The sequence below is a fragment of the Phycodurus eques genome, chromosome 4 (genome assembly GCF_024500275.1).
Source record: "Phycodurus eques isolate BA_2022a chromosome 4, UOR_Pequ_1.1, whole genome shotgun sequence".
Lineage (NCBI taxonomy): Eukaryota > Metazoa > Chordata > Actinopteri > Syngnathiformes > Syngnathidae > Phycodurus > Phycodurus eques.
The window spans coordinates 26799101-26812619 of NC_084528.1; the positions used below are offsets into that span (position 1 = coordinate 26799101).

General features: G+C 41.3%; 1 protein-coding gene across 1 annotated transcript in view; it reads right to left on the reverse strand.

The window, feature by feature from the left end:
- Nucleotides 1-1666: 1666 nt before the first annotated feature.
- Nucleotides 1667-13519, reverse strand: part of si:dkey-12j5.1 (uncharacterized) — a 31731-nt gene continuing 19878 nt past the window's right edge. Inside the window, exons 10-11 of the mRNA XM_061675760.1 lie at nt 12445-12597; nt 1667-1983 (exon numbers count right to left, since the gene is read on the reverse strand). Coding sequence (XP_061531744.1) covers nt 1810-1983; nt 12445-12597 — 327 coding nt within the window. The 3' untranslated portion in view covers nt 1667-1809. The remainder of the gene's footprint in view (nt 1984-12444; nt 12598-13519) is intronic.

The following is a 13519-nucleotide window of genomic DNA, read 5'->3' on the forward strand; positions in this document are numbered from 1 at the left end:
GCTGCAGGTAGTCAGTCCTTTAAGCCTGCACTCCAGCTACATTATCATACACTATAAGCGTCTCACACACATACACACACACACACAAACAAAAATATTGTTGCAAAAGGCCTCAACACATAACAACACGTCACATCACGTTCGGTGCTGATAAGATGCAGCTTGTATCACACATCTGAGAGTCAGATCTGTGCATATCCTCCAGAGCTTTATTTGACATCTCCTTACTTACAAACACACGCTACTGGAGCAGCGCATCCGAACCTTTAAATTCTCCAACAGGTTGCTCCGCTTCCAGCCAGCTCGCAATCAGGACCAGCATCTCAGATAACGTTTCCTATGTACCGGTTATGGAATCTTTCAAAGGGGATTCAAAGGCGCGCGTGTGTGTGATATGCATAGTGAAATGCTCTGTCATGGACATGGAATTGGCATGGTCTAACACTTGCATTGTTTGTAATACAGATGCAGGTTTTTATCCTAACGAGGCTTGCATAATTAGTCATCTAGCTTCCCTCTTTTACATGGCCAACATGTTGCAGTGAAAAGTACGTTTTGCTACAATGAATGCTGTATTCCAGACAGTTGGTAAATCGGAAAAACATCTCACTTTCCTAGGGTCCATAATTTCAAATTATTCCAGAAGTCTATTATGCCAGATGTGTTTGCATTAGGACTGGGGAGGAATTGGTTAAATTTGAAAAAAAAAAAAAAATGTACGCAAAATTTCTGCCTTGAAGCAGGACAAAAAAAAAAGTTCAGCCTGGAACTACGTTTGCACCACCGGAACCTATGTTTCACACAGACATTTATTGCAGACAAACGCAGCGTTGGACCCATGATAAACTTTGCCAAATATGACAAAGGAGGGAGCAACACTGTTAGATAATGTGTAATGTACATATAACATGATAAGTATGAGTGAGCATGAATGGTAGGTAGCGTTTTTTTTACCTAAAATGATCATCGCTAGCATACTAATGCTAATTACAATTGCTACCCATTTAGCATATAGCTGTCTGAAATTCTGTACACCAAATCTATAGCAGACACCCAAAACCAGTTTATGCAGTTGAAGGATTGAAGTCTGTCCCTCATAAATAAGAATAAAATGCATGTTTGTTGTGTAAGTATATATATGAAGTTGGAATGTTTAGGGAAGGCCAAATTAAGTTCAACTATAAAGGTTATAGTGCATTTTAGGTTCATCCTGCAATTTTCCTTGAAAGCCAAACATTTCTAGCTTTTTGTGAGTAGTGTATATTTAGTACATGCAAGCACTTCAGTAATTTATCATATTAAACCGCTGCTAATTGGCATCCTCTGTGACAAACTGAATCATTTAAATCCGCTTGTGACCGCAACCAGTTCTTTGCCCCTCTTTTGTGACAAAACTGTCACTTGGGCATTACAGCAGCACTTTTAGAGGAAGTGTAGCCTGCTGCTAAATTCTCTAACCTTAAAGATTTGTCTGCATTCAAATGGGTAAATGGGTGGTGGTAAAGAGCCTAAGAATATGGGTCTCAAAATGACATGGGTATTGTTTTACTGTAAATTCTTCAGTGTTTTGACTAGTTTTCAAAAGAAAGAAACAAAAAGAAAACTAAAAAGGTTTTACAAGATTATTGCGAGAGAAAAAACATCAAGAAAGCACTTTACATTCAGGTAAATTGATAGAGCCAGCGGCAAGTTTTATTTGATTAACTTGAATTCAGTTCTTGGATGAATAGCTGTGAAGTTTGACCAATGGAAAGGCAATTTAAAAGAAAAAAAAATTGACATTACGTAGAGCTAGAAAAAAGGGTTTATTTAGTGTTCCATCGCCATATCCTCATTAGCATCCTCCTCATCACTAGCAGGTTCATAATCTTCATCTACAACTGTGTCAGTCTCTTCGGAATGCAGTTCTCCACCCAGCTCGCCCAGCAGCTGCTCCATGTGCTCCAACATGGGTTGGTCGTCACAACGTAGCTTGCTGTGCAGCTGCCAAACACAAAAAAGGATGATGTGAGCATTCAGTCTAGAATACAAGCAAGGATCTCATACAGACAGAAGGAAGGTTCAGTCATGCAATACATGCATTCTTGAAGGTGTGATTCAAGTGGTCTTCCACCATTTAAAAATACAACAGATTATTTCTGCAGTGTAACCTCCAGTTGAAGGCATCTAAAATCATACCATTGGAGCTCAAGTTCTATGGAAAAATGTTCTGACCTTTTTTTTTATTATTGTGTGTGCGATGCTAACGCAGGATACCTGCGATGATAGAACAAAAATGTGAAGAAGCCCCATATGGCGAACTCAAGGCCCGCGGGTCATATCATATATAAAGGTCATGGAAGGGATTGTGGGCGGCACGGTGGTCGACTGGTTAGAGCATCTGCCTCACAGTTCTGAGGACCGGGGTTCAATCCCCGGCCCCGCCTGTGTGGAGTTTGCATGTTCTCCCCGTGCCTGCGTGGGTTTTCTCCGGGCACTCCGGTTTCCTCCCACATCCCAGAAACATGCATTAATTGGGGACTCTAAATTGCCCGTAGGTGTGAATGTGAGTATGAATGGTTGTTTGTTTGGATGTGCCCTGCAGTTGGCTGGCAAACAGTTCAGGGTGTACCCCGCCTCCTGCCCGATGATAGCTGGGAGAGGCTCCAGCATGCCCGCGACCCTAGTGAGGAGAAGCGGCTCAGAAAATGGATGGATGGATGGATGGAAGGGATTGTGGTCAAATTTGGTAAATTTGAACAGCTCAAGTGACTTTCTTGTAGAGTACTTTGATAAATCCCCAAGGAATTTTGCATGACACTGTGATATCTTATTGACATATGCATGCATTACAGATTTATGGATTCTACAGCTTTCAGGAAATTGAGAGATTAAAATGTCTCCACAGTGATAATCAAACCTTTGACCCTCAAGTCCCAAGCCAAGACCTTATAGGTTATCATAATACTTCTTTCTTGACACTGACCTTGAGCTATAAAGTCTTGTCGGGTACAGTCCTCTGATGAAGTCATTTCCTTCCTTGATCAAGTCCTTATGTCCCTGAATTGAAATGCTCACACTGGGCCACTGAATTTAACAGTGCAACATTTGGATGTCAGCAAACAGCCACTTGGAGCTGAGGGAAGTGTGCAACCCTGGTGTTTTAAGTCTCTAAAGTGCCGGTTAGGACAGCTGAATTATCCAAGAGCAGCTTGCATGCTCTCAGCGAGGCTGGTGCAGCTCACAAAATGCTGGTAAACAGTTTTTTCCCTACATTTGGCAAATTAGCTTATTTGCTGTAACGCTCCTCTACAAACGGGTGGGGGGGGGGAACATTCATCTTGCGATTGCATGTAGCCTGCAATCTGCAATGTACAGTGCTCAATATAAATGAGTACATTCAATAGATGAGTTGGAAAACCTTCCAGAATCAATATGGTCTGTGGCGTAACAGCAAACTACAATATACTCCCACAATATGAACTATTCATTGCAAATTAGATTTCTTAATGTGAACACACACAAAAAATATTTTTTCACAAAATTCACTTGATGTTGATTACACACCAATGAAAGTCTAGAAAATTTAGATTAGATTAAACAAGAATTTCACCACTCCCAAAAGTGTTCTTGAATTCACTGTGAAATGGATAAAAAGATGACTTTTGAAAGGGAATGTACTTATTTACATCAAGCACTGGAGCTCTAAGCACATATGGCTATGCGACACACTATCAAATTTGCTATCTCAGTGAAATATTGCGGGCAATAGCCAAAAAAAAGTTCCCTACGCAGCCAGCAGATTTATCTCTGTAAAATACTCCGCTTGTGTGTAATTACTGAACTCAAAGGGGGAGCTGGGTGATAAAACTGCTTCCTTTGCCACTGACAAGAGGAAGCATAGCGCTGTAATTCTCAGCGTGTAAATGCAGAGTAAGCAGAGCCACTGCACAGATTTACGCTAACGACCTTTTTTTTTGTGGGGGGGACTAAACTAGAGAGAAGTTGTAATAGTTCATAGTAAAAGAGTACTATCTAGTAAACAAGTGCAGTCACAAAGCTAGAAATGAGAGGGACGAGTGTGTGTGACTGTCTTGCCACAGAAGCAGCCTCCAAGCCACATCCTCACACGCACTGTCAAGAGAACTCATTTGGAGTGTAACAATGTGCACTTGCAGTGTGTGTGTGTGTGTGTGTATGCTTAAAAGGATGCTTTCTCCGCAGGTTGCAGCTCCTAAGGAGCAGAAGAAGAGGGGGATGCACGAACCAGCCACAAGGTCTGACACACTCCCTCCTTAGCGCCACACCTCACACTCAGACACCAGGGAAAATAAGAATAAAAACACATTGATTGTCACTCTCAAGTGCCTGGCGATGTCTATCCTCTTCGAATGAAAGTTGCCTGTGCTCGCTGTATCTCGGGGTCAATACAAAGGAATAATTGCATCTCGCAGCTTTAGGTGAGAGTCTTACTCTTATCATATCACAGCTCGCATAGAGGACGATCCTGTACAGAGGAGATCGCATACACAAGGTGTGTCAGAAAAGTTGCAGGTGTCACAAAAGATGTACTTCTAATCCAAATTACAAACTATGAGTTGTTCCTTTCAGTGTGGGTCACATGATCAACCGCCACGTCTACAAAGTGATCCTGCGCTGTTTGCTTCGTTCATCGTGCGAGAAGAGGCAAAAGTTCTGGCAGGACCACTGGTGGCTGCTTCCCCATGACAACACGTCGACCCACCCGACCTGGCTCTCTGTAATTTTGTCTGTCTTGATGGGTTTTTAATACAAGCTCAAGCTCAACGGGGTCTTCAAGGGGTCCCGTTTTGAAGATGTGGACCACATAAAGATGGCCGTAATGACGGAGCTGCAGAAGATACTGGAAGAAGTGAATGAAGGCGTGATTGAGAAGCCAAGGAAAGTGAGTTAGACTCATGGGCATTACTTCTAAGGTGGAAAACTTGAAGTTCGTGTTTGAAATCTACTGTATCTTTTGAGAAACCACTTCTGAAACTTTGCTGACACACCTTGTAAAATATCAGGAAACTCGGACCTTGTATCCCTGTGTAAACTAACACAAAGGTGTATGACTACGCTAGTTAAACATTTAAAAGCCATTCTTTACACATTCTGCTCACAATGCTGCTTTTTCAAGGTCTACTTTGCCTTTCTTTTAAGTCCTTGTCACAGCCTGAAATTTTTTTTACTGACACCTTAACCACACATATAGCACGTAACACGAAATGGAACGCAATCATCACATCATTAACATGCGCTAACACAGACGTCATACTTACAGTAAATAGACTTTACACCGATCTGATCAGCTTGATCGTTATCGGCCGATATTTAGCATTTTATGCTGAGCATCTGATCGGCTTTAATGTCATAATTCGCCAATCCGATCAATGACGTCATTTACTCCGCGTCGCCATCGTGTACGGTATATTTTAATCCAAAAGCTAGTTTATTTTTAGCCTTGCCGCGTGTCTTTCGATGTAGTACTGTAAATATCTGACTGCCAATAAAGTTATTTTGAAAAAAAAGAATAATAATAAACATGGCGGCGCTGTGGGACAGACAACAAGTAATGCCTTGATCAGACTACAAGACAACTTTGGTCTTTCACTATGTCAGACTCCTGCAATAAAATCTTGTTTTCCGATACCACCGCATCTCATTTTTTATGATCACTGGGCTTTATCTTGTCAACTCAAACGGGACTGGTTGCACTTGTTACCATGGCGACGACAACAACAATGGATCGTGTCGTGTCTATTCATCCATCCATCCATTTTCTTTACCGCTTATGCTCACTAGGGTCGCGGGCTGCTGGAGCCTATCCCAGCGAGCTTCAGGCGGGAGGCGGGGTGCACCCTGAACCGGTCGTATTATAAGAACAAAATGGGGGTAACCATGTGCTGGTGGTCACCATTGCTCGGGAGAGGACTTTAATTCAAGGATTGCTTGAGGTATGTTCACGTACTTTTAATACGATATGGCTCGCAAGCAGGCAACAAAACGTTCTGGGGCCTGGCAAGCTAGTGCTAGCACTAACGGTCGTACGTAAATACGCCGCTGTTATGTCGAATCATGCTCAAAAGTTTCGTTGTGTGTGAAGTAATTTAATTACAGTAAGTTAGCACCCATTACTTCTGTCATGTTGTAATCTTGGTTTGACCTGACTGATTAGAATACATGACCTGAATAGAGAATACTTTAAGATACTCAGTATACAGTACACAAGTATATACAATAAATGAACAAATCATTTAAATAGATTTAAATCTTACGCCACTACGCAAACTAGTTCATCAGGAGCCTTTCATAACGAAATGTCATTATTACAGAAATGAAAAAAAATAAATAAAATGAAAAACAGTAAGTAGTCAGTGATGCACCATGCAGACTCTATAATTAAAGAGATGCCAATACCAAAGACTATGGAATGCAGAGTCTCACTTGTCTCTATGGAATGCCTTGCTTTCATGCTTGCTGGGTCCGCACTACTCCAAGTCATACTCCTACACCGAGAGTTGCCTTCTTTGGAATTCCTGTCACTACTGGACAATTTCAACATCACACAAAATGCGTTAATAGCTCCATCTCCACCAAAAGTCACACTACAGTACGTTGACCTAGTAGCAATGCAACGCGGCGCTATCCCTCTGTCTTGACTCCGTTGCTCACCTCAGAACCCGGATTGTCTCCTTCGCTCGCCCGGCCCTTTTGGTTTACCAACTCAATATGTGCTGTGAAGACCTCTGGACGGAAACCTGAACGGCTTTATCGAAGATCTAGCCTCACTGTTACAGGTGGACAGGTGGCCTACCATGACCATGCCCCCCTGCCCCCCAAAAATAAAAAAATATTAAATAAAAAAATACAAATCCACCCTCATAAGGGACCAGCAAAGCAAACCCAAGCAACCTCTTCTCTGAAGCAGCTACTTGCTCTGTGTGTAAGAGAGGCTTTTGTGTCAATACTGGTCAGATATTAATTACTGGGTAATATAATGTACATATAACCAAGGTCCATCTGTATACGACTTTAATAAAACTAGCTATTGATTGGGGACAGAATGCAAGAGCAGTGTGTCACAATAGCATATGTCACAGATTGGATTCTCAGTGAAAATCAATTCGAATATGTGCTCCGTTCAGACCATCAAAATCCATGAATATTATTCTTTATTAATTTACATTTTCTGACACTCATTCCCCTTGGCCTGGAGGAAAAGAAGCTGCTAGGCAGCGCTCAAAAGGACTACGGCTGAGTCACTCATGGAGTAATTGAAATGAAATGAAAGTTATGCCAGCAAATATCACACTTGATTTGAAGATGCCTCAAGTAAAAAAAAAAACTTGGCAGTCGTTAGGCCATCAACAACAACAATTTAGAGTCCTTTGCAAATGAACATTGACAGTACAAGGTTCATTACACCATTTTCAAAGTCACTTTCAAACACTTTAAGGGATTTCAAGATAAATGTAAGCTTTTCTACTCAAAATTCTACTTGCTCAACTAACAAAAGAACTATGGCATAAACTAACAATGTGCCTTGTAATAGCAGAACGCAAAGACATTGAAGGATGTTTTAGCAGGTTTATGCTAATACGCAGTACAATGCGCTTTACAAGCGTAGTAAGGGTCAACATTTAAATTTCAATGCCCCCGCAGATGATCTAATGTTTGAGAACGATACCCCTGAGTTGGCAAGACTACTTATATTAACATTTATAAAGTTTAAGGCATTTCATTCAGAATGTATTCTTTTATTGTTCCATAACTCTGGTGTAACGTCTCTGAGATGTCTAGCCTTGCTAAAAGCAGCAAGCCATGGTTTGTCTCACCCAAGGACATTCCCAAACGGGCTACAACAGCTGGCTGGGTAGCTGGTGGGAATGTCCTAATTATGCAAATTTACTGCATCTGACTGAAGGAAATTCCTTATAAGGCGCACTTAAAAGTCTTACATTTTCTCCAAAATGGACGGTGCACCTTATAATGCCTTATGTTTGCACCCAGTTCCAAAATCAGTAAATGTTGTTGTGTGCCTTTGATGAGCGCTCCATTTGACTGAATGGTAGCATTTCATGCCGACACGCTACTAATATAGAAGAAAGGCGGACGTGACTGAGGACAGCATGCAGACGTTAAAGGGGGAAGGGTGCGCGTGAAAGAGGATGCTAAAGGCACGCCCCAGTAGGTATATAGTGCGGGTATGTGCATTGTGCAAAACAACATCGGTTTGGCTAAGGACCCCCGAAAATGGCACCTACGAAGAGACACGCTTACGAAGCACAGTTTAAACTGCAAGCTATCAGTTACGCGGAGGAACATGGGAATCGAACAGCCGCGAGAGAATTCAAGATCAACAAATCCATGGTTCGCAAGTGGAGGAAGCGGGAAAACGCCGCCATCATTGCTGAACAGCCCCCCGGCAACGAGACTGACTCAGACAATGACGAGAGGGAACCTGGCATGTTTGATGGAGAACTTGCCCAGCTGTTCATTTCGGATACAGAAGATGAGGACTTTGATAGATTTGTGGATGAGGATGCATGCTAGCGTATGTTTTAGCGTGCATGCATGCTACTGTATGTTTTAAGCTAGCGTATGTTTTACCACGCCTGCGCCCAATAATACGATGCGCCTTATGTGTGTGTTAAATACAGAAATAGACCCCGTACCTGAGACTGCGCCTTTTAATGCGGTGCGCCTTGTGGTCGCGGAAATACGGTAATCTGTTTTTTCAAATTGCGGGGTCCGAGAGTGTGGGGGCTTGCAAAGCGCATGCGGACAGACAGCCATCTCCCCTTCTCTCTCTTCTTTCTCCCTCTTTTTCTTTTTGTTTATATCATGTAAATAGCTCTTTGTATTAAAAACTCAAAGGCAAGATTGTTTCCTTAATTATGCGAAAAAAAGAGGAATTTCCTATACACCCTTGTGAAGTTGTACTTTGGGTTTGAATTGCCATGTTTTTTAACAGTTTCATTAAATTTCCATTATTCCTTATGGGAAAATGACTGCCTTAATGGATTGTGTCTGACCTTAGAGGTTCCATTGTTTTCAGATTGATAGGTATGTGTCATGAAATAAATTGCAGTATTACAAGTCCAAGCACTCAAATTGAAAAATTACAAATTATCAAAATGCAATAGGCAAGCTCAAATCTTTTGACCATCATAAAGGCAAAAGTAAGACATGATTTAAAAAAAAAAATAAAAAAAAGTTTTGGATGTTGCCGTTCACAGCGAATTTGAAAAGACTTTGTAGCTCAAGGTCAGCAACTAGAAAAAATGTGGTCACAATTTTATAGTAATTGCATCTATTATTAAACAAATAATATTTTTCAGGTGCACCATAGTCACCTTGAACATGGCTAAAGCTATTTTCCCCTCATTCTACATTAGTGTGCAAAACATTTTTCATTACATCGATTTCAATTCGTTTCTTAATGCCTTCTATTCTCACACTTTACCTCCTCATACACACTGGCTTACTTTCACTGGCACACACTAACCAAATTAGCTTCCTGTCAAGATTTCTCTTTGCACATCCCTGCGCGTACATACCTACATACCACGCTGGCACGATTGTGACAAAATATTGCCTTTCGTTTAACCTTTTCCTGCATATTCCAAATACCACATTCTTTTAAGATGGAAAGTCTTCATTGGCAACGCTGAAATAGTGGCTGGTGAACAGGGTGCGAATGCACACAAACATCTGCTTCAGTCCTCCAGTCCCATTTTTGGTGGAGAAAGTCATTAAAGTTTCATGGGATGCACACACGTCCAACCCTTCCCACTATATCCTTGCTCATGAGCTCCCCTTTCAGCCACATCAAATAGTAAAGCTTTTGACCTCCATTTGCCCTATTTCCTTTTGTGCATATTGCATATACACACAGAGATCTGCACACGCACACACAACTATATATTCATCTATTCCATTGTCCCCAGTGAATACACAGCAGATCCTACCTGAATCTTAGCTCTATCTGACTGAGACTCAATTTCCATTTCACGTCGGGTTTACGATTGATTTTACGTCTGCCACTATTCACCATCTACACCTCAACTCCTTTTCACCCACCCAACCACAGTTGCATATCTACCTCACATTCAATCTATTTGTTTCCCCGCCGCCTATTTCATCTTCCTTGCTGGTGCCCACGTGTCGCTGATTTTATTCTTGTCCTCTACACCCATCCACTCTCCTCACCATCATCACTTTTTTGGGTAGAATCCTAGCTGAAAATCTGCGCTTGAGTGTGTCTGCGTATTGTAACAAGTTACAGTGGTACCTCAGCCTTGATAGCTGCAATACTGTACATGTTTATTAAAGGTGCTTTATTCATTGTGCGTTTTATAGCAGTTAACTTCTTGTGACGTGAATTACACACTGCACATGGTTTTTGCTGGCGCACACACTGGGGGAGGACGACAACGACACGGTGCAAGCTTGCCCATATTTGGCGCTGCTTGCAAAGCAACTGAACAATTAAGTAACCTCGTGCCTTTTCCCGCTGGTTTGGATGTTGAAGGAGGCTGCAGCTTGGCACTATGGATTTGCCATTGTTACAACATACAGCCCTGGCGTTACTTAAAATAAAGAAAGAGAAGAGCAGCAGCTAAAAAAAAAAAAAATAGAAAAGGGAACGAGTCCATCCAATTCTAATTTCACGGCATGATCTGGGGGAGTTTAGGCTCGTCCATGAGCTACAGCTCATGAAGACCGCTTTGAGGTGTACTTCAGGCCTAGCAGGGAGCAGTTTCTTTCTTTGTTTTTTTTTTTGTTTTTTAACCACGTCAAGGTAGGCCATTTGTCTTGTGTCCCAGAGTTCAGGACAGTGGCACACCGCGATAACGTTGGCCTCCATTTTTTCCATGCTGTTTTCAATGTACAACAAATTTGTTTGCTGTTGTCAAACTGAAATCCCTTCACCACCATCTTTCTTATTGGATGCACCGAGATGCCGTCACATCGTGCAGCAAGCCACGACGCCAGGCATTGCGTCGGGGCAGCATATACACGATGAGTGGGGCTGCTCCATAGAGCACTGCGTTTTGCTAAGTGCAATGTGAATAGTATTTTGCACTTGTGTGACAATTAATATTAAAAACGGATTTTCAAAACATTGTTTTTTTTTTTTTTTTTTACTCAATATATTAATATTAGATTGGCGGGCGACCAGGGGTCCCCCACCTCTCGCCCGAAGATAGCTGGGATAGGCTCCAGTACGCCCACGACCCTTGTGAGGATAAAGCGGTACAGACAATGGATGGATGGATATTAATATTAATAGTGGTTAAGCTTGTTTAACATATGTATGACTTTTGGAAGTAAAAATTAAAATTCCACTTGCTATAATGGTAATTAACTTTTCATGATGGCAACACTGAAACGGATTTACGGATTGATTTCTTTTATCCTGCACATTATTCTCAAGGTCAAAAAGCAGTCACATTTCACCTCGTTATGCGCCAACTGCCTCTTCACGCTCTCTCTAAAAAAAACAGTAACAGCTCACTCAACACTTACTTGCTGCCTTGCTGCTTTCTTTTCTCATTTATTCACTCTATCATGTAACACACACATTTTTCTGCCCAGTTACTAAACATCACTTCACCCACTCCCTCCTGCAGGTTAGACTAATTTGTTGCCATACAGCTAGCCACGAACAGATGTTGAGGGGAGGGGCAAGGAGGGACGCTCTTGTTGGCTGCAATATTCTGAGGTGTACAAAATTTTGAAAGAAAAACAAAAACTGGCAAGAGGAGCGATCACATTACAGTTATTATGACACGTCTCTCTCAGACTGATGTTTGTTATTAATATATCATGCAACTAGCACACCATTGTTGCTTTGGTCACTGCAGCACAAGTGAGAAGTACAGTGGCCCTAAGGGTAAAAAAGATCTGCTGTGTCTGTAATAGTTGCAGTTTTCAGTAATAATTTTAGAAGACAAACTAACATAGTCTATTAGTTTTGGCTCATATGGCTAGATTTCCATTATATTTTTTCCACAATTTTATATTCCAAAATAACAGTAGCATAAAAATGTGTTCACACTCTTAGACAAGACCCTAGAGAATATAATTCACTTGTCAGTAATTGTAATGGAACAGAGATTTAAAAAATCCTGACATTTTATTAACTTTTTTCAATCCAGTAAGTATCTAAAAATAATGTTCTGCTCGGTCAGGTGCCAGGTCCATTTGGCTAAAAGGCCCCAGCACTGGACTGGTAGAAGAGCCCTAGTTTTTTGTTGTTGTTTCCCCCCCCCAAGGTAATATTGTAGAAACTAAGAAGAATGACGATGGTGTTGCTACATATTCAAATCTGATAGAATAGAGCCTGCGTTTCCATTCCACCATTATGGTATTTATGAGTCAGAGCCCCATTGTACTGCTTCCACAATAAGCAGCTAATTGGCATATTTAATGAATTACCTTCTTAGCATTGGTCAAATGCAATCTGGCCGCCTCCTTCAGCGCTGACCTCTCCTCTTCCTCCTCCTCTGTGAGTGTTCTCCCCTCTCTTTCCTGCTGCTCTTTGGCTCTCTCTAACTGCAGGTAGCAAACCCAGCCGGAAAGATACCACACCTAGGCAACAGAAGGGGGACATTGTTTAGAAAACATGGGGAGATCCAAATAACCTTCTATGACACATTACAATTTGATTATTTCAAAATGTTGCATGAATTCCAATGCTCATTGCAGCTGCATAGTTTTGCTGCTCCTACTTTCATATAGCTACAAAAGCTATGAATTAATAGAACAAAAATGCATTACAATGCAAATGGATTTCCTCCGGACAATAGCTGTTCTGTATTGAAAATCTGATGTACCGGGAACATAACACTGACTTTGCGAGAGGCAAAATACGAATTTCCAATAATTATTACCGTAGCTATTCCCGATACAGATTAGAAACTTGGCGCTCTGGTACTATAGCTTTATTTAGGGCTGTCTTTAAAAAAAAAAACAACTGTAAAAATATTAATTGATTTCTGTCTGTACCATTAGACTACTTGAAATAAATGGTGAATGAAAAGAGTATTTTAGTATGTTCCAGTGTTTTTCTGAACAGAAATGTTAGCACCAATGCTTGTCCTAAAACAACGCGAAGTGTGTGTGCATATATTGCAGCTGATGGCAGCAGTTGCCATGGAAATGACAAAATTCTGCACATTTCAAGCCAGTGTACAACCAACATGAAAATGAAGGTCAAAGTGCCACATATTGTTGCTTTTATTATAATCATTTTTATAGAGGCACCACTATACTAAATTACAGGTGCACAACAAACCTGGTAAAGGATGTTAAACAGGCATGTAACATCCCACTCCCTCGGGCATCAAGTCCCTGGAAAAATAGCATCATTTTCTGTGGCTGTTGACTGTACAAATATACATAAAGTGGCAAATAATGAGAGGCATTTACTGTAGGGTCTTCACGAGAACACAAAAACGACAACATCAGCGGAAAATGTTTGCACAACGCGGTGCCGCATTAAAAATATGAT